This window comes from Garra rufa, chromosome 13 (assembly GCF_049309525.1).
Source record: "Garra rufa chromosome 13, GarRuf1.0, whole genome shotgun sequence".
Classification (NCBI taxonomy): domain Eukaryota; kingdom Metazoa; phylum Chordata; class Actinopteri; order Cypriniformes; family Cyprinidae; genus Garra; species Garra rufa.
This window is the reverse complement of record NC_133373.1, coordinates 1,815,402-1,837,388: the sequence shown is the minus strand read 5'-3', so window position 1 is coordinate 1,837,388 and position 21,987 is coordinate 1,815,402. Positions and strand designations below refer to the sequence as shown.

The window sequence follows — 21,987 nt, the reverse complement described above, 5'->3', positions numbered from 1 at the left end:
ACTGTTAACAAGGGTCTCAGCATCTATCTTCCATAACAGTCACTGAACACCCCTGTTGGAAAAATAACAGAATACACTGGTTAGGTATTGGTGCTGGTTTATGCTGGTCCTTTGCTGGTTTAAGATGGTCCTTTGCTGGTTTAAGCTGGTTCTTTGCTGGTTTAAGATGGACCATTTCTGGTTTAAACTGGTCCTTCGCTGGTTTAAACTGGTCCTTTGCTGGTTTAAGATGGTCCTTCGCTGGTTTATGCTGGTCATTCGCTGGTTTAAGATGGTCCTTTGCTGGTTTAAGATGGTCCTTTGCTGGTTTATGCTGGTCCTTTGCTGGTTTAAGATGGTCCTTTGCTGGTTTAAGCTGGTTCTTTGCTGGTTTAAGATGGTCCTTTGCTGGTTTAAGATGGTCCTTTGCTGGTTTAAGATGGTCCTTTGCTGGTTTAAGATGGTCCTTTGCTGGTTTAAGTTGGTCCTTTGCTGGTTTAAGATGGTCCTTTGCTGGTTTAAGATGGTCCTTTGCTGGTTTATGCTGGTCCTTTGCTGGTTTAAGATGGTCCTTCGCTGGTTTATGCTGGTCCTTTGCTGGTTTAAGTTGGTCCTTTGCTGGTTTATGCTGGTCCTTTGCTGGTTTAAGATGGTCCTTTGCTGGTTTAAGATGGTCCTTTGCTGGTTTAAGTTGGTCCTTTGCTGGTTTAAGCTGGTCCTTTGCTGGTTTAAGTTGGTCCTTTGCTGGTTTAAGATGGTCCTTTGCTGGTTTAAGTTGGTCCTTTGCTGGTTTAAGATGGTCCTTTGCTGGTTTAAGATGGTCCTTTGCTGGTTTATGCTGGTCCTTTGCTGGTTTAAGATGGTCCTTCGCTGGTTTATGCTGGTCCTTTGCTGGTTTAAGTTGGTCCTTCGCTGGTTTATGCTGGTCCTTTGCTAGTTTAAGATGGTCCTTCGCTGGTTTAAGATGGTCCTTTGCTGGTTTAAGATGGTCCTTTACTGGTTTAAGTTGGTCCTTTGCTGGTTTAAGATGGTCCTTTGCTGGTTTAAGATGGTCCTTTGCTGGTTTAAGTTGGTCCTTTGCTGGTTTAAGCTGGTCCTTTGCTGGTTTAAGTTGGTCCTTTGCTGGTTTAAGATGGTCCTTTGCTGGTTTAAGTTGGTCCTTTGCTGGTTTATGCTGGTCCTTTGCTGGTTTAAGATGGTCCTTCGCTGGTTTATGCTGGTCCTTTGCTGGTTTAAGTTGGTCCTTTGCTGGTTTATGCTGGTCCTTTGCTGGTTTAAGATGGTCCTTTGCTGGTTTATGCTGGTCCTTTGCTGGTTTAAGTTGGTCCTTTGCTGGTTTATGCTGGTCCTTTGCTGGTTTAAGATGGTCCTTCGCTGGTTTATGCTGGTCCTTTGCTGGTTTAAGTTGGTCCTTTGCTGGTTTATGCTGGTCCTTTGCTAGTTTAAGATGGTCCTTTGCTGGTTTAAGATGGTCCTTTGCTGGTTTAAGATGGTCCTTTACTGGTTTAAGTTGGTCCTTTGCTGGTTTAAGATGGTCCTTTACTGGTTTAAGATGGTCCTTTGCTGGTTTAAGATGGTCCTTTGCTGGTTTAAGCTGGTCCTTTGCTGGTTTAAGTTGGTCCTTTGCTGGTTTAAGCTGGTCCTTTGCTGGTTTAAGTTGGTCCTTTGCTGGTTTAAGATGGTCCTTTGCTGGTTTAAGTTGGTCCTTTGCTGGTTTATGCTGGTCCTTTGCTGGTTTAAGATGGTCCTTCGCTGGTTTATGCTGGTCCTTTGCTGGTTTAAGTTGGTCCTTTGCTGGTTTATGCTGGTCCTTTGCTGGTTTAAGATGGTCCTTCGCTGGTTTAAGATGGTCCTTTGCTGGTTTAAGTTGGTCCTTTGCTGGTTTAAGCTGGTCCTTTGCTGGTTTAAGTTGGTCCTTTGCTGGTTTAAGATGGTCCTTTGCTGGTTTAAGTTGGTCCTTTGCTGGTTTATGCTGGTCCTTTGCTGGTTTAAGATGGTCCTTCGCTGGTTTATGCTGGTCCTTTGCTGGTTTAAGTTGGTCCTTTGCTGGTTTATGCTGGTCCTTTACTGGTTTAAGTTGGTCCTTTGCTGGTTTATGCTGGTCCTTTGCTGGTTTAAGCTGGTAATTTGCTGGTTTAAACTGGTCCTTCGCTGGTTTAAACTGGTCCTTTGCTGGTTTAACCTGGTCCTTTGCTGATTTAAGCTGGTTATGCATATTTCGTATATATCTTTTACCACGTACAACGTTTGTTCTGTAGTGCTCTGCGAAGTGCACATTATTGGATTTTCTGCTATGATTTCAATCAAAGTTTGAATCTAATCAGTATCTAATCATGTGAAATAGGAATGAACATAGGAAAAGATCATTCTGTCATTAATTACTCAGCCTTGTGTCATTTCAAACCTTCATGAATTTTTGTGAAACATTAAAGAAGACATTTTTGAAGAATGCTTTTGAACAAAAGTTTTGAAATTGTGTTTTGGCTGCTCTTTTTCATACATTTGCAAAGAATAGAAGAAATCTCAAAACACAAAATCTGGAGTCATACATGGCAGAAAAAATGCTTTTCTTACTTAGATTTTTTTTGTCTTGTTTCCAGCCAAAATATAAAATAAGGATTTTCTAGAAAAGCGAGAATTATATTCTTGTTTCATAATTCTAACTAGTCAAAATTAGGTGAGTTTTTGCTTAGAACAAGCAAAATAATCTGCCTATGGGGTAAGCAAAAAAAAAAAAAAAAAAACTCATTTCAAACAGAAAACAAGATTATTTTTCTTACCCCATTGGCAGATTACTGTGCTTAATTTTTTACTCTAGGAAATCATTTCTTTGTATCTCAAACTAAGCTAAATGTAAGTGTATAGCATGGAGTGGAACTTAAGAACTGGATCAGCTCATTTTGTGAACAAATCATCTATGAACTGGACATCATTTACTCATTAATAGGCATGGCAAGGAGAGATACTGTATAGGATGCATGTCAAGATTTTTAGTAAAGAATTGTTAGTTTTTTCCTCACTAGAAACATCATATGATTGCAGATGACTTGGAAAACACAATGATTCTTAGTAGCAGTAGTGTTTTGTAATTTTGGAGTTTACAGCCCTGGTCTTCATTTTTATGATATGGAAAGGAATGGCCAGATCATTTTGCAAAAAAAAAAAAAAAAAAAAAAATCTCATATTGAGTTCAACTGCTGAAATAAAGTAATACAGGAGCACATTAGCATGAGTAATATGCGAATATTTCCAATCACTGAATGTCCTTTAATCACTCCTGTAATTGATATTTTTACCCTGGTCAGCTGTAAAAAAATAGTTTGTCATGGGGACTTAAGGTAATTTCAACATTTACAGAATTTTATTTTGCTGTCTGAATCCAGAATGTCAGTTGAAACAGGTCACAAATAGCCATTTCCCTAGTTAAAAACAATAGACACCCTTTGTAAATAAGAGTTTGTGTATACTTATGTTTGTTTACACATTTTTTGACATCCATCACTGAGAGGTAAAATGCAAGAAAGAAAGCCATATAAACCCCCACTACACACCATAGATTGGTATAAGGGCTGTCAAAGGTAACGTGATTAATTGAATGTTTAACACTGTTAATGCATTTATCTTTGTTAACTGATTTGTTCTTTTCTATTATTTTCATCAGATTATGAACAGATTTGACAATTCAAAACAATCAGAGCCATCAAGTGTCTGTCAGATAGTTTATTTATTTATTATCAAACTTGATGAGATGTTTAACTACAGTCAAGTCATGTGTACTCTTTATATGGTTAAATATAATCTTCATTGAAGCTTGATAAGAGAAATATCACATCTGTCACTCATACAGTAGAAATGTTAATGTGAACACCAGCGGAGCACTGCTGTGTCAGGAAACTTCTCTTATTAAATTATATGATATCATGTTGTGTTTGTTTTTCTGTATGTTTTGATTCAGTTTGAGGAATATAGAATATGTTTTTGTATGAGTGAGAAGAGTAAAACGCCACTGCGTGAATTCACACAAAACTGCCAAACCTAATTATTACTTAATTAACCAGGCCTGTTATTAACTTCATGCATTAACGCTGCTGCGACTGAATAAAGCGATTAATCACAATTAAGCATTGTAATCAATTGACAGTATCCTCTGTGTCTGTCTGTCTCAGGTTGGGTCGTGTGAGCCTGAGTGTGGCTGCTGAAGGCTCTGACAGCGGCGTTCAGGCCCGTGCTGTGGAGGTGTGCCAGTGTCCTCCTGGATATGAGGGCACTTCCTGTGAGGTAAGCAATAAAAACAGACTGAAAAACGTAGGGCTGCTCGATTATGACCAAAAACCATTTGGTCCCACTTTACATTAGGTGGCCTTAACTACTATGTATTATATTCAAATTAATCATTTGGTACAATGTACTTATTGTGTACATTCATGTTTTTACATTGTATTTATATATTTTTAAAAACCTATATGTGACCCTGGACCACAAAACGAGTCTTAAGTCGCTGGGGTATATTTGTAGCAATAGCCAAAAATACATTGTATGGGTCAAAATTATTGATTTTTCTTTTATGTCAAAAATCATTAGGAAATTAATGTTCCATGTTCCATGAAGATTTTTTGTAAAATTCCTACTGTAAACCTATCAAAATGTAATTTTTGATTAGTAATATGCATTGTTAAGAACTTAATTTGGACAACTTTAAAGGTGATTTTCTCAGTATTTTGATTTTTTTGCACCCTTAGATTCCAGATTTTCAAATAGATGTATCTCAGCCAAATATTGTCCTATCCTAACAAACTATACAGCAATAGAATGCTTATTTATTGAGCTTTCATATGATGTATATATCTCAGTTTTGTAAAACTTTAACCTTATGACTGGTTTTGTTGTCCAGGGTCACATATTTAATTATATTTGTAATTAATTTCTGTAATTACCACTATTGAACTAACCCTGACACCCTAACCCACCCTTTGATGTAAGTACATAATATTTAAGGCCACCTAATATAAAGTGTGACCCACAATTTTTTTGGTCAATATTGTAATAACGATTATTTAACACGTTAAATATTGGGTCCGGAACATTATATGATTGATTAATTTAAAGATAGCAAATAAAAAAAGATTGAAATTAAACAGTTTTTTATTTAATGTAATTAATTGAATGAGAAATAAAACAGCATATTCTTATAAAAACTACAAAAGTCCCTCTGTCAGAAGCAGTGAGTAATTTTGTCTTTGTCTTTTGTTGTTTGATGAACATTAAGCACAGAGACGGCAGAAGCAATATTACTTGTGGCCGCTTTAAGAGCTGCACAGATCCAATATACTGTTACACACGGATTTTAATTCTCAACTTCTTATGTTACGCGAATAATCACCAAACGTCGCATTTTGACATATCTTTGCATGTGTTTGACAATTAAGGTACGCATCTTAAGCTAAACATTTACTTTACTTGTCCGTGTTCTGCTCCGTCTCTGAACGCATACACAGAACAGCGCAAATTGTCTTTCATGTTTTTAAAACCACAATGTCAAATAAACATTAATAAATCAAGCACATCTCATTTCATGCAAGTCACATTACATGATTTTACTGATTTGCATGTGAAATTGGGCTTTTATGGAGGAGCGAAAGCACACCACTGGAAAAGGGGCGGAATCAGGAGCAATAATAGTTTTATCTCGATTATTTCACAATAATTTAAATCCTAAATTCAATCATCAAAAGTAAAAAGCTAAGCATAAACAAACTACACTACTGTCACATGACTTTAACATCACCACCATTAAGCTTTTACAGCTGTTTTCCCTGAAATTTGTTGAATGGTTTTAAAGAGCACGGTTATAAACACAGTGATGACATTTAATGTCTCTGTAGTGCTGTTTAGCCACTTGTTATCAACTGCCTTTTTAAAGACAAGGGTAAGATTTGTAAAAAATCACAAGGGGTTATTACTGATGTATTTTATGTTTTAGAATCACAGACATATTTCAGGCATTTAACCAAAAACGCTTTGACTTAAGCACTACAGTCAAAGTCATTTCCAAGTTTTGTCCTAAAAAAATATCATACATACAGCACTCAAAAGATGTGTTTTAAAATTTCTGTTCATCCAAAAGAAATATGGGTTATTTTACAGATATAAACGGAGGGAAATATACGGTCCAGTTCTGTCACTGGCTTACGAGTTTATCTGCTGCTAATAGCCTCAAACAGGACTCTGTCTTCAAGAGTTCCACCTGGTAAACTGGCAAATCCAGACACTGCTGTTCCCCAGAGGTGTTTATTATAGCCGTTCAGTGTGGTTTAAACAGCATCCCAGTGGACTAAAGCACTGACAGTCTGACATACCTGCTCCATACTGTCAGATGCTCCTCATACACCTCCTGAGACAAACCCTGATCAAATTGTATTAGCAGTGGGATGAATATCTAGTTTGTTTGAGGGTGTATGTATGTGTGTCAGCAGCTGGGGTGGCTGACTGTGTTGAATCACTGGGATGTGCTTTCTCTCTGCATAAGTGTCTCTTCTATTAAAGCTGCAGTGGCTATTGATTTCTGAGCGAGCAGATTTTTATGCTGATGTGAGCAGGTCCCACTGGCAATGAGACTGTGATCATCTCAACCGCAGGATAAACCCTCCTGTGACATCACTAAAACTCAAAGCTCAAACCACACACACATTTACTCGGCTAAATGAGGACACACCAAAGAAAAGCCAATTATGATGACTACAGACTAAATTAGTTTTAATGAAGTCTCTTTTGCTCACCGAGGCTGCATTTATTTGATCAAAAATGCAGTAAAATTTTTAGTATTGTGAAACACTGTTACAATTTAAAATGTTGTTTTCTTTGTGAATATCTGTTAGAATGTAATTGATTGCTGTGATCAAAGCTGAATTTTTTAGCAGTATTACTTTTGAAAACACTTTTTAATCTTGAAAACATGCTGCTTTATATTTTTGTGGAAACCGTGATACATAACTACTCAAAGGTTTGTTTTTAAGAATGTTACAAGATTTCTCTTTCAAATAAATGCAGTTCTTTTGAACTTTCTATTCATCTGCGAATCCTGAAAAACAAAATGCATCACAGTTTCATCAAAAATATTGGAAAACACAACTGTTTTCAACATTAATAATAAACAGAGATGCTTTTGAGCAGCAAACCAGCATATTAGAATGATTTCTGAAGGATCATGAGACACTGAAGACTATTCATTATTATTGGAAATATTAAAAATATCTTTATTTGTATTTTGAAGTTAAACCAAAAGTCATGCAGGGTCTAGATGGACAGGAGGATGAGTAAGATGACAGAATGTGTATTTTTAGATGAACTGTCCCTTTAAATGTTGAAAACAACCTGCTTTATATTTTTGTGGAAACTGTGACACATTACCTTTCGAAGTTTGGGTAAATAAGTTTTACAATGGTACAAGATTTATATTTACATAAATGCTGTTCTTTTGAGCTTTCTTTTCACCTGTGAGTACTGAAAATTAAATATATCGTGGTTTCCAAGAAAACTATTGTGCAGCACAACTGTTTTCAACATTGAAAATAATCAATAAATGTTTCTAGAGCAGTAAATCGGCATATTAGAATGATTTTTAAAGGATCATTTGACACTGAAGGCAATTAATTATTAATTTTGTGAATATTACAAATATAACTTGTATTTTGAAGTTAAACAAAAGTCTTGCAGGCTCTAGACGGACAATAGGAGTAGTATGATGACAGAATGCATCTTTTTTTTTTTTTTTTTTTTTTTTTTTAGATGAACTGTCCCTTTAAAAGTTCCCTGTGTGTCTCGCCTCAGATTTGTGTGTGTGTCAGGCTTATGTTGGTAAAGATGGACCACTAAAGTGACGGGGTCAGCAGGGTCACTGAAAGACAGCAGGAAAACAAGTGTGATGTTTATCGCTGCTGTAGTCATTTCCAATATCCACTTCATATTCAGCATGTGTGTGTGTGTGTGTGTGTGTGTGTGTGTGTGTGTGTGTGTGTGTGTGTGTGTGTGTGTGTGTGTGTGTAAGATCCCTGCAGTCAGCAGTTCCAGTGATCTGCCCACCTAGACAGCACATTTAGGCATCGTCCCAATGTGAAGGCTGCTCTAAACAGCAGGTAGCACAATTATTATGCCTCATTAGATATCTTGCTTTGACCAAAGTTTTAGGAAGCATTGCGTGAATTCTCCATGAAGAAGTCACTCCCAAAATGCAGTGAGCTCAGTTTGAGGGTCTTCTTAATTTAGAAGTGATCATGTGTATGCCCTATTCCCTCTGACAGCTTGAAAACATTGCAGAAAACAACCGTCATTTGGAACGCACTTCAGACTGATGCTAATGAATGTCAGTTCTATCGATTTTGGCATTGCACACATAATTATGCCTCACAAATTACCATTGTTAGCTTAAAAAACTAAACTGAACTGTTTGAAAATGTTAAACTCTGAAGGCCAATGCTGCATCTTTATTTTTAGTTTTAAAAGGGCAAAAGTTATGATTAAAGATTTCTAATAATAAAGAGATAATAGGTTTTCACTGCATTTTGTTTACAGAAACAAGCAAGTTTCAAAGGTTCAGATGCTTTGTGAGGGTCATCAAAATCAATAATGTATGAGCATTTTATTTTGTTCTGTAATTCAATGGAAAGGTTCACCCAAGATTAATTCAATCTATGCCTAAATAATTGGTTCATCTTAATAAAAATGTACAGTTTGTTTGTTTATTAGAGCATCGTGGTGTGCATTCTCTGCATGTCTCTGTGAGCAGACTGTTCACTTGTGTATTACATCTGATCAAACCAGCTTAGAGACCTGTTAGTCTCTCTTGGGAAAAGCCAAGTTAAGTCACCTTGATTTCTCTAGCTATATAACACTTTATACAATACAGATTGCGTCAAAGCAGCTTGACAGTGGACAAATAAAAATAGAATCATTTGTGGAAACTTAACTATGGAGACTATTCAGATTGTGCTCTAAAGTAGCTCTACAAGACAGTAGTCTGATTATTTACCTCCAGTAAGTTTATATCAATATAACAGTGTTAAGTTCATCAGTCTGATTCAACCATCAATTCAACTATAAGCAATTCTACAAAAGGCAGCCATGTTGTTATTATTAGGGGTTTGAGTGTGCAGCGCTGAAACCCTATTGTAATTGTTAGAATTGCCGAGGCAATCTCCACGTAAAACTGATTGTGTAAGTCATGGAGACTTGAAAATTGGTGGGATGGTAGAACTCACACCGCCAACAATGTCACCAAGACTCACCCCAATAGGCCTGACGGGGGCGCTACAACGATCAAAAGTATGAAATCGCTCATAACTCCTAACCGTCAATCGCAGGCTCAAGTGTCTTATGTTGTTTGAATTCTTGGCGCACCTCAGACAAAATGCATACGTCAAATTTGAACGTGAGCCTGGTGAAATTTTCAGGTATTTTGGATTTTTTGAAAAAACTACTTTTGCGTACTAGTCCTAGGTTTTTCACCCAATCAGAACTGAATATCAATAATTATCAAAGCAAAAATTGAACTTTTGTCTCACCATCGTAAAGGGACGCAAAAACTTTTGAAAGGGGCAGGGCCACTCTTAGTAAAATGCCTAAAACTGCTGAATAGAATGAGATATCCTCCCTAAACTCAGAACATTTATATAAGGGCTTAATCAGAGGTCTCAGGACAAAAATCGCGGAGCTTGACCACTTGATAAGAGGAAAAAATAATAATTAAAAATGCCTATATCTACGCAACCATTCTTCCTGTCAACATGAAAATCGCTGTGCACTGTCTTGGTCCAAAGTGCCACGACGACATGTCTAGGGACATTTGAATTTCTCTAAAAAACATGGCCACCATTGGCCGATGAAGTTTGAGCACCTATTAGACTAGGTTAATGGAGGTCAATCAGAACGAAACTTGGTGGGCCTGTTTGACTCATGACCCCAAATATCTATGAGAAATTTGAAATAAATAGGCCACTGAGGGACGATATAAAATCTTTTATATCAAGGGCGTAAACGATTGCACAATGTAAGATTTTTGCTTTGTTAAATGATAGAGAAAAGGTAAAAACCTACTTTTGCAAACTAGTTCTATAGGTTTTTGCCTGATCTGGAAAAAAAATTATCTGGACTCTCTAGGTCAATAATTAAAAAAAATGATCCTTTGGAAAGCTATAAGGGATCATTTAGAAAAAGGGCCTGTCCAAATTTACCCCAAAATCCTATAAAGCCTAAAAGAAAACCAGGTTTTGTGAAGTTTTGAGTTTTCTTTAAGGCTTTATAGGATTTTGGGGTAAATTTGGACAGGCCCTTTTTCTAAATGATCCCTTATAGCTTCCCAAAGGGTCTTTTTTTTTTTTTTTTAATTATTGACCTAAAAACTTCACAAAACCTGGTGAGCACATACGACAGGATTCCACCACAGCTGGAACTGCAACAGTCATAAATATAATATTTCTATGGCAGATTTCCTGGATTTGCCAAAATGCTTTTTTTAAATCATTGACTAAGGTGGTTACAGGCTTGAAATTTTTTTCATTTTTTTTTTTCATTAGCTATATATATTATTTATTTATTTGTTTTCCTGACCAGGGTATTCCTCTCTTTGGTCTATCGTTTGTGTGTAATAGCAATTGTTTTGTTATTATCAGCGTGAACAGTCTAGTTCCATCCTGTGCTATATTTTGTTCTGATGATGTTGAGGATGGGACTCTGCTATTATAAAAGTTGTCCTTGATTTAAAAGCTTTGGGTTAAAACACATGCTATTTATCCGTGTGCTGCTTTTAAATGAGTGTCCTATGTTGGGTGTTTCAAATCAGTGGATTCGGAGGAAGCATTAGGGTCAGAATCCTGCCATAAAGTCAGCAAGAAATGTAAATAGTGACAATTTCTGAAATATTTCTGTGAGACAGATTATTAAACAAGAAATATATATAGGACGAGTTGTAATTTAATCCATTGGTTGTTTATTGGATTGTGAAGAGTGAGTGTTGCACACCTGAATGAGGCAGATCTGAATGTCACTGGCTTAAATGCATCGCCGTCTCAAAAGAAGAGCAATGTTTTTCAAAGATTATGAGGTATATATTAAGACCACAACAACAAGACCAATATAACATACCAACCCGTTCTCACCATAATAAAAGTCAGTTGTGATTTCATGCTGACAGCTAACTTGAGGCACATTAATGAAACAAAACAAGTGAGAATGGATTAAATATAAACACACACACACACTGACATGCTCTGAACAGGCATTTATCAGCCGGCTCCATAAACTTCCCTTGTGCTTCGGCTGACTGAAACAAATCTTCTCCCTCATTTACTAAATCAAAGCACTTTGTGCTCTACAATGATCCGTCAATTAGCACAGCACAGATTAATTACTGGCAGCGCAAAGACACTCACACACTGACGCACGTACAGCCAAACCGGCCCAAAACACCACGCTCATCTTCATGAAGAATCATGTGTTAATGTCTCTTACCAAAAAGAAGTATACTTCAAGTTTATTTTATTAAGTATATTTTAAGTATACTTTATGTAGTAAGTATACAAATATCAGTGTACTAGTAGTATACTTTTAAGTGTACTATTTCAATAATCTCTAGAATATAAAAGCATATTTTAAGTATACTTTCAGTATAACAATAGTAAACTTTGAGTGCACAGCTAGTTCGCATCAATGTTTTCAGTTTGTACTGCAAGTATACTAAAAGTAAACTTATAGGTATACTGATAGTTTATTAATTAAATACTTTCTTATGCATTTTTAGTACACTTTAAAAAATATAGTCTGAGTAAACTACTAGTTTAGTAGTTTTATACTGCAAGTATACACATAAGTTTTCTTTAAGTGAACTTTCCATCATACTTTAAGTATACTACTATGTCCCTATTAATTATTATTAAATATTCATTTGTATATATGAGTATCTGAACAAACAAAACATCAAAAGAAAGAACAAGGTATCTGCTTGTAAACAAAAACATTTTTTCTAGCTTCATTCATTCTTTTTTATAAACATTTTAATGTGGGTAAGTTTCATAAATAAAACATAAATAAACAACATTTTGAATAAAAATCTACAAAAAAACTATTGATGATAATCAAAATGTAGATGGAGTTGATCAACAACCCAAACCTTGACAGTCATTATTATCTCTTGATCGGTCAACATTTTATTCCATAACGTCACACAGTTTTCCATATCTATGGTTTTGATGTTTTATGTCTGAGGATTGTGTTAGATTACATGTGGAAGCATCTGTTGTTTCAGTTTCTTCTTCACTTGTGTTTTGGAAATTATGTTCAGAAGATGTACAATAGCGCCTATACTTATACGTATAACAATGAAAACACAGATTCTCAGACTTTTTTCTAAGTATAAGTCAAGTATACTTAAATGTCATTTAAAGTATATTTCTGAGAAGTATATAAAGCACATTTCTGTCTTTACTATTTCTTAGTTTAAAAGAAGTATACTAATAGCACACTTGAATAAACGTCTTTTTTGTAATGGGTATTAAGTGTGTGTCATTGTATGTATGTGTTTTCCCAGATGTGTGCGGTGGGCTACCGAAGGGTGAACGGAACGCTGTATCGTGGCATGTGTGAACTCTGTCAATGCCACGGACACGCAGAGCACTGCGATGAAGTCACTGGACACTGCCTGGTAATGTCTGTGTGTGTGTGTGTGTGTGTGTGTGTGTGTGTGTGTGTGTGTGTGTGTGTGTGTGTGTGTGTGTGTGTGTGTGTGTGTGTGTGTGTGTGTGTGTGTGTGTGTGTGTGTGTGTGTGTGTGTGTTTATCTCTCTTTCTTCCATCCAGTGAGTGTGTGATTATAAAGCCAGTGTAAATGGCACAGGTTTAAATGGGTTGTTTATTTGTATTCAAACACAAATGATGTTTGTGTCCACATGATCTATGAGTATTGAATTATGTTTAATGCCTGATCCAAAGGATGCTCCTTTTTACAGGGTTCAGTTTAGGGCTCCATTAAAAAGTAGCTATTTTTTGTAATCTGAAGTTTGGGAACCACACAGTGCATGTCAGCGAACGAGCACCCCCAGCTGGCTGGACTATAACTACCTCTAGCAGCAAAACCAGTTTTTCACAAAGGTTCTCCCATCCACATACTGACCAGGCTTGGTCCTGCTTAGCTTCAGTGAGGAAAAAGACTCTGGCTGTTGCATGCAACAGTTTAACTTTGTCTCTTTGCCTTAAGAAAGCTGATCTGATCTAATAGAGGGGTAGCGCATCCTGCCAGGCTGAATGCAGCCGGCAGATTGCGCTACCACCTCTATAAATCAGGTCAAATTCATGATTGAGGAAGGAGATTTCATGAACACAGAAGGTCAGGAGGGCAGTTTAATGCCTGATCCAACGGATGCTCCTTTTTACAGGGTCCAGTTTAGGGCTCCATTAAAAAGTAGCTATTTTTTTGTAATCCGAAGTTTTTGAACCACACAGTACATGTCAGGGAACGAGTACCCTGCAGTTGGCTGGACTAAAACTTCCTCCAGCAGCAAACTAGTTTTCCACAAAGGTTCTCCCATCCACATACTGACCAGGCTTGGGCCTGCTTAGCTTCAGTGAGAAAGCAGACTCTGGCTGTTGCATGCAACAGTTGAACTCTATCTCTCTGCCTTAAGAAAGCTGATCTGATCTAATAGAGGGGTAGCGCATCCTGCTTGGGCTTGCTTAGCTTCAGTAAGGAAGCAGACTCTGGCTGTTGCATGCAACAGTTGAACTTTGTCTCTCTGCCTTAAGAAAGCTGATCTGATCTAATAGAGGGGTAGCGCATCCTGCCAGGCTGAATGCAGCCGGCAGATTGCGCTACCACCTCTATAAATTAGATCAAATTCATGATTGAGGAAGGAGATTTCATGAACACAGAAGGTCAGGAGGGCAGTTTAATGCCTGATCCAAAGGATGCTCCTTTTTACAGGGTCCAGTTTAGGGCTTCATTAAAAGGCAGCTATTTTTTTTTAATCCGAAGTTTTGGAACCACACAGTACATGTCAGGGAACGAGCACCCCCAGCTGGCTGGACTATAACTACCTCCAGCAGCAAACTAGTTTTCCACAAAGGTTCTCCCATCCACATACTGACCAGGCTTGAGCCTGCTTAGCTTCAGTGAGGAAGCAGACTCTGGCTGTTGCATGCAACAGTTGAACTTGGTCTCTCTGCTTTAAGAAAGCTGATCTGATTTAATAGAGGGGTAGCGCATCCTGCCAGGCTGAATGCACCTCTATAAATTAGGTCAAATTCATGACTGAAGAAGGAGATTTCATGAACACAGAAGGTCAGGAGGGCAGTTTAAAGTACATAACTGACACATTAACAAACATTAGCAAATGCAAACAAATGTGACAACAGTTACACTTCCTATTTCCACAGATTGTTACAGCAGAGAACTGGACTGAATGATTGTATTCAGATCAGATGATTGTATTAGATCAGATCAGCTTTCTTAAGGCAGAGAGACAAAGTTCAACTGTTGCATGCAACAGCCAGAGTCTGCTAACTCACTGGAGCTAAGCAGGCCCAAGCCTGGTCTGTGCGTGCGTGCGTGCGTGCGTGTATTGGACTGTGATTATCACTGTGTGCATGTGTATTTATGGCTCACAGATGAAATACTAGCACTGTCCCTCTGATCCATTAGTCTGACACTGTTTGTCTCTGAAAGACTGATTAAAAGTTTGCAGAATGTTACTTTTAAATATTAGGCATTACAATATTGTGAAACGCATAATAAAAGGTAAGCAATTATGTTTTATTGTTACTTTTTATGCAAAGTATTGATACTTTTGACTTAGTTGCCCAGAAGCTGCATATGTGAGAATGATCCAGTTTTTTGAGGAAAGTTTAAGGTGGCTCTGATGTGATTTCATTTACTCATCTGCAGACTTTCTGTGTTAAAGGGTTAGTTCACCCAAAAATGAAAATTAGCCCATTATTTACTCACCCTTAAGGCATGTGACGTGTATACGACTTTCTTCTTGCAGACAAATCAGAGTTATATTAAAATTGTCCTGGCTCTTCCAAGCTTTATAATGGCAGTAGGTGGGTGTTTCTGTTCAAATGTCCAAAAGTAGCCCAATAAAATGCATCCATCCATAATAAAAAGTGACTAAAGACCTCCTGTTGCAAATGTGCACAGATTTTTGTAAAAAAAAAACATATATATCCAGATTTAAATTCAAATAATCAGTTTTCTCTAGTTTGCTCTAAATAGGACAATTTTTATTATAATTTTATAATTTTTAATTGGGTTCGATTGAAAGAAGAAAGTCACATACACCTGCCTCGAGGGTGAGTAAATCATGTGCTAATTTTAATTTTTGGGTGAACTAACCCTTTAACACACATCTATCTCTTGATGTTAGTCATGTGTGATTGTCTGTCTGTAAATGTGTTTATATGTGTGTTGTAGGGCTGTAGGGATCACACCGTAGGACCGTACTGTGACCGGTGTGCTCCTGGATATTATGGAGACGCCACCAGAGGAACTGCAGACGACTGTCAGCCATGTGCTTGTCCTCTTCTCAACCCATCAAACAAGTACGTCAGCACTGAAAACAGGAAGTCATGACATCAGAACCTACAAATAAACACTTAACAACAACAATCAAAGTAGTTGAACAGCCATGTAACAGTTTTATCAAGCTATATTATGTTCTTCATATATTACACATCTCTTCCTGGGAACCAGCTGTAGACTTTTTTTCTCAGTAGAAGACAATTTATTTGAGAAAATCACAGTTTCAGTCTGGATGTACTGTAAAGTGCACATTCAAGGCTTTTCAGATATACTTTATGTTTGAAGGTTCGACCATGAAAACTCTCTCTAGACTTTAAAAATGATTGAGATTGAATGAATTACTGAATTTAACACTCTTATGGAAATATGGAAATATTTTGTAATTATCATTTAAATGTGACTATTTTAATATTCTTATGATTTTTTTCATTACATATTGCCCCAAGAACATATATTAAATATAAAATTTGATAAAATGTATCGATACACTGTACAGAAAGGCAATACTCATTATGGCTAGATCGATAGATCGATAGATAGATAGATAGATAGATAGATAGATAGATAGATAGATAGATAGATAGATAGATAGATAGATAGATAGATAGATAGATAGATAGATAGATAGATAGATAGATAGATAGATAGATAGATAGATAGATAGATAGATAGATATTAGCTAAATCATGTTTTGAGCCAGTTTATTAAAATGAACTGTGACTGAAAAAGCAAGCTATTTTGGAAATAGCTGAACTTCTGTCAGGCTGCTAGAAATGTGGTTAAAATAGTAATGCCTCTACTTTTAGTTGAGTATCCCCTAATATGCCAGTCACAGTAACTAGTATCTTTTTTGAAATTGAGATTTAAACATCACCTGAAAGCTGAATAAATAAGCTTTCCATTAATGTATGATTTGTTGTATGATATGATAGTACGATATCTAAAGGTGCAAAAAAAATCTAAACATTGAGAAAATCACCTTTAAAGTTGTCCAAATAAAGTTCTTAGCAATGCATATTACTAATCAGAATTTAAGTTTTGATATATTTACGGTAGTAAAGTTACAAAATACCTTCATGGAACGTGATCTTTACTTAATATCCTAATGGTTTTTGGCATGAAAGAAAAATTGATAATTTTTCAAATTATAAGTGTAATGCCTGTTTCAGACACTTTAGATTTGTCTGCAACAATGTTGGTGAAGAGTGTCATTTTGACATTATGAAATGTGTAAAAGTGAAATTGCCTGTAGTCACCTTAAAGGGACAACTTAATACCTTATCTGACTATGACTATGAACCTTTTAGGTGTAAAAAAAAAAAAAAGGTACAAAAATGTCCTTTGGAGGGTCCTGCCCCAGTGACAAGCTACAGAGTTTGCACTTTTTTGAGAGTGACAACTAATAAAACTAATAACTAAAATTACTAAAACTAAAATAAAAATAAATAAACGACATTAAAATTTCAAAAACGAATAAAAATATAAAAACAGACAACAAAATTACAGAAAAGTAACTAAAATTAAAAGCCTAAAAATAAAAACGTATTTTATTTCAGTTAGATACCAAAGCAACATTTAATTTAGTTTAATTAAAAAAAGTTAACTAAAATTGAACTGGAGAAAAAATACATTTATTTTATTTCAGTTAGATGCCAAGACAACATTTCTGATTTTCATTTAGTTTAAGCTGAAGTACTAAAATTACTAAAACGAATAAAAATTATATAGACAATAAGTAAAACTAATAAAAGTGGGAACAAAATTAACAAAATTACTAAAACTGAAATAAAAATTACATAAAAATGGCAAAATAGACAACATTACAAAACTAAATTTCAGTAAAAGAAACTGATACCACAAACATTGCAATTGGTTAGTCATAGAGTCGTGTTAAGTCTGCTATTCTGGCCATTAGATGAGACACTGACGATGTTGTGATCATTCCAGAGACTCCAAAAACTATAACTTTTTTGTACTAATGGGAGATAAGAAACTCAAAATTTGTATCAAAAAAGAAAATATGAAAACAAACTGCAAATATCACCTTTAACAATCTTGTGCCAGTAGCAAACTCAACTTGTTCAACTAAAACAAGTTAAGACCATAATTCAGTTTAAGCTGTCTTATTTTTATCTTGGCAGTATTTATACTTTCAGACATTCACTGTGAGTCCTGCATGCTGTGTAACTGGCGCATGATTTCAGCACCAGGCTAATATTGGCTATAGCATGCTAGTGGCTAATCCAGACAGAGTTGACATCCCAGAATCCAACAGCTGAGCATTGCACATCCTCAAATGGCTAAAGAAAGCATCGCTCCCCTCCTGCCCTCAGCATTCCCAGCATGCCCCCTCAGCCGGGCTCCAGTGTCGTCGGAAATAGCCGCACAGTCATTATGCTAGAGCTAATGGCAGAACCTGACCTCGCTGCAGAGGGTTTGCCCACCAGCTAAACCATCTTGGGCTTCAGACTCTCTCTGTAGCTTTGGTTAGAACCAGAGTGAGCACCTATGACGAATGGGAAGGATGTTTTTAATTCGCTGCTCTTTTGTTTTTCTCTTTGTTCCCTTGTTGGCTCAAAAACACCGTAGTTTCAGTCCCACATGTCACGTCGATGCCAGGGGTGAGGTGATCTGCGATCGATGCCAGCCGGGTTACACGGGTGCACGCTGTGACAGGTAAGATAACAAGGTTTTGCCTCCAGTGGGGTAAATTTTGCCACTTTTTACTCAGGTTGCCCTCTATACAAAAAGAAACAAGACTTACCTGAAAACAGCCATAGATATATGACTTCTGAATAAACAAAGTGATCTGGTCACACAAATGTGATTGGTTTACATTTCAAATAAAAGCATTTTAAATACAAAGGGCAAGTTTGCATTTAATAGTGCTGCTGACACTTATTACCCAAAGTACACACACTGCAAAAATGATTTTCTTCCTTAGATATTTATACTAGAAAACAATACAAAAATACTACAAATTTCCAATTTGGAAAAAAAAATAATCTTAAATTCTAGGCTAAACAAGATCTTTTTTCTTGCCCCTCTGGCAGATATTTTTGCTTGTTTTAAGCAAAAACTAACAAAATTTGGGTGATTTTTTTTTTTTTTTTTTTTTTCAGAAAACAAGATATAATATCTTAAGTCATTTTACTTGTCCAGTAAATGCATCATGATTCAATCATTTTTTGATATTTATACTAGAAAACAAGACAAAAATGCTAAGGAAGAAAATTATTTTTTTCAGTGCAACTTTAGTCTGTCTTTAGTCGGATTATGATTATGGACTTGAGACTCTAATTGGCCTGTTTTACTTTTTCTCTTTCTGCATATATGCTCATATGATACAAATTATGCACAAAAGATGCTAGAATAAAGATACGACACAATATACTAACTGGCACATCTTACCCCACACTTTCCTTATTTTTAGTAACTCTAGTGACTAAAGATTTTGCGATTTTCATTGTCAAACATGTGCTTGTATGAAAGTATTGATTGTATGAAATGATTTACCGGAGGCCTAAACTTCCAAGGAAACCTGTGTTAGAAAATCCATATGAAGCTGTAGTAAGTATCACAGTAGTAAACTTTGAGTACACAACTAGTTTACTAGTTTAATCTGTTTTTAGTTTGTACTGTAAGCATACTAAAAGTGAACTTATAGGTATACTGATAGTTTACTAATTAAATAATTTGTATGCATTTTTAGTATAGTCTCAGTAAACCACTAGTTTAGTAGTTTTATACTGAAAGTTTACTTGCAAGATTTCTTCAAGTGAAATTTGTCATACTTTAAGTGCACTGCTATGTCCTTATTTAGGTATTAATTTGTATATGTGTTGATATGAATATCCGAACCTACAAAACATCAAAAGATAGCAGGGTATCTGCTTGTAAACAAAAACATTTTATTCTAGCTTCATGCATTATTTTTCAATAAACAATTGAATGTGGGTAAATTTAATAAATAAAAATAAATAAACAACATTTTGAACAAAAAGCTAAAAAAAAGACTATAAATTGGATTCATGATAATCAAAACCTAGATGGAGTTGATCAACAACCCAAAGCTTGACAGTCATTATTACCTCTTCATGGGTCAACATTTTATTCCATAACGTTACACAGTTTTCCAAATCTATGGTTTTGATGCTGTTTTATGTCTGACGATTGTGTTAGATTACATGTGGAAGCATCTGTTGTTTCGGTTTCTTCTTCACTTGTGTTTTGGAAATTTTGTACAGAAGATGTTTAATAGCACCCCTAGCGTACAATGAAAACACAGATTTTCACAGCACAAGAAGAGCTCAAATATATAGACTTTTTATAAGTTTAAGTCAAGTAAAAATGTCATTTTAGATATTTCTGAGAAGTATATAAAGCACATTTATGAGAAGTACGACTCCTAAAAAAGTAGCAGACACCAAGGCAGCTTACTGTATTTAGAGCCTATATAGTTGGTACTCTACAGTAACTCTTTTCTTATTTACCCTTTGTTTGTTTTTTTCTATGTGTGTGTATGTGTGTGAAATGCTGAACAACACCATATGTTTGGGTTTGTAATGTGTTTGTTTGAGTAGACAAGTCAAACAAATCTTAATCTCTAGGCCATATGGATTTCTGTTCCCGTGTGACATGAAATAAAATTCAGGGATAAGATGGAGCAAATGGCTTGATCCTCTGTGGTCAGTGTGAAGTGGCCACAAATGCAATATAACACTAAGCAGCTCCCTCACTAACAGTGGCAGCCGCGTTTTGTCTTAATTTCATTAGCATCAGAAATCACAGAGCTCATCTATCATGCAGAATATTTCCGTCAGTCGCTCTGTTTATTTCTCTTTCTTTCTCACCCCTTCACGTTTCCCACTGGGCGTCGATCTCTCTCTTTCTCTGAAGGTTGATATGCTGATGTGTTAGCATTAGCATATGCTGCATTCTGGGGAGGTTACGTTGGCAGTCGCTCCAGCTCTGTACGCAGACTAAATCACAGTGGTGTCGTGGAATACGGCGTCTAGGTGGAAGAAAGGTCTGGGCTCTGCTGTGACCCCACCCCTGAAACAGATGGAGAGGGATTGGTGCAGAGCCAGTGCTGGTACACACTAGCTGGCACCAAAAAGCTCTCCATGCTGAGCCATTAGCACAGAAACAAGGGAGCTGGAGGTGTGTTATGAAGGACTAGCGGAGAAAAGTTAGAGACGAGAGAGAGAGTGAACGGAAAGGTTTCCCGTTCTGGGAAAAGCCAGGGACAGACGCACGTTAATGGGGCGAGATGGGACCGATCCATCACCGCTCAGATGGGGCTCGAACCCAGTCTGTCCCCTGAGAGACCCGCTGAAAGAGATGTGAAGGACACACTTCACACAAACTCAGTCAGGCGGCGCACGTCGCTTTTAAAACGTGTTCTTAAAAATGCATTGTGTCGAGAATGCCCAACTGGGAAGGCGCATTAAATGGAGCGCAAATTGAGACTTTTGCTTCTTGTGAAAAAAAGATCTGGGTAATCACACATGGGCCAAAAGACATAGAATGCTCAGATAGTCAACATGAACTCAAACATTTCTCATCAAAACTTCCAGAACCTGCATTTCCCGATGTCTAAGTAGACCATAGAGACCATTGGTGCTTTCATGGGTTCTACAGTCTAATTGATTACTTTGATTATTTAGGAAACGAATACATAATTTTCATCACCAGATCCAAATTTTCATCTGAGCAAATCAGAAGAACACTTTCCAGTATCTGTAGAGCCAAACTAAACCCACTGGAGTGCTACCAAAGACTGTAGAGTTGGTTTCATTAGATTATGAGCAACAAGTGTCACAATTGCTGATTCCTTCAACATTTCACTCTTCTTAAAGAGCAGGTCATATGGTTTTTAAAGTGTCTTAATATTGTGTTGGAGTCTCCTACAACAGGTTTAAATGCATCTAAGGTCAGAAAACATCGTAATTTTCTCAGAATTTACATTTATGCATAGTCCTTTGTTAATGATTTAGAAACGGTTGTTCGAACCAGCTTTGAGCATAATGACTATAAACCCATCCCTTCCATAAGCCTACTCTGCTCTGATTGGTCAGTTGGCCAAGCCTGTTGTGATTAGCTCAAAGAGGAGTACTTGAGCAAGTTAGTAGTTGTTTTTGTTGCCGTAGGTTAAAGCGACTAATAATGTCATATTTAGCCCCTGGAATGCGAATTTACCAGAGGAACCCTAACAAAAAGTGTGTATTTTACACTTCCGGAATGCATTTTTTTAATGGGGATGATGAGTTGGAGATGGTGTGTTTGATTTAGGAGGCATACAGAATGCCTACAGAGTGTTGGGAGCTTGCAATATCGGTGGAAAACACAGGTCTTTAGGACTGCTCAATGTATTAAACCAGAAAGCACTTATAGTGTGTTAAGCTGTACTAACATACACAGCAGAAACCCTGTCAGTGACCAGCT

General features: G+C 36.6%; 1 protein-coding gene across 1 annotated transcript in view; it reads left to right on the top strand.

The window, feature by feature from the left end:
* LOC141283312 (laminin subunit alpha-2-like) overlaps positions 1-21,987 on the top strand; it is a 194,633-nt gene that overhangs the window by 72,169 nt on the left and 100,477 nt on the right. Inside the window, exons 14-17 of the mRNA XM_073816596.1 lie at positions 4,146-4,257; positions 12,557-12,670; positions 15,433-15,560; positions 18,130-18,216. Of these exons, the coding sequence (XP_073672697.1) occupies positions 4,146-4,257; positions 12,557-12,670; positions 15,433-15,560; positions 18,130-18,216 (441 nt within the window). The remainder of the gene's footprint in view (positions 1-4,145; positions 4,258-12,556; positions 12,671-15,432; positions 15,561-18,129; positions 18,217-21,987) is intronic.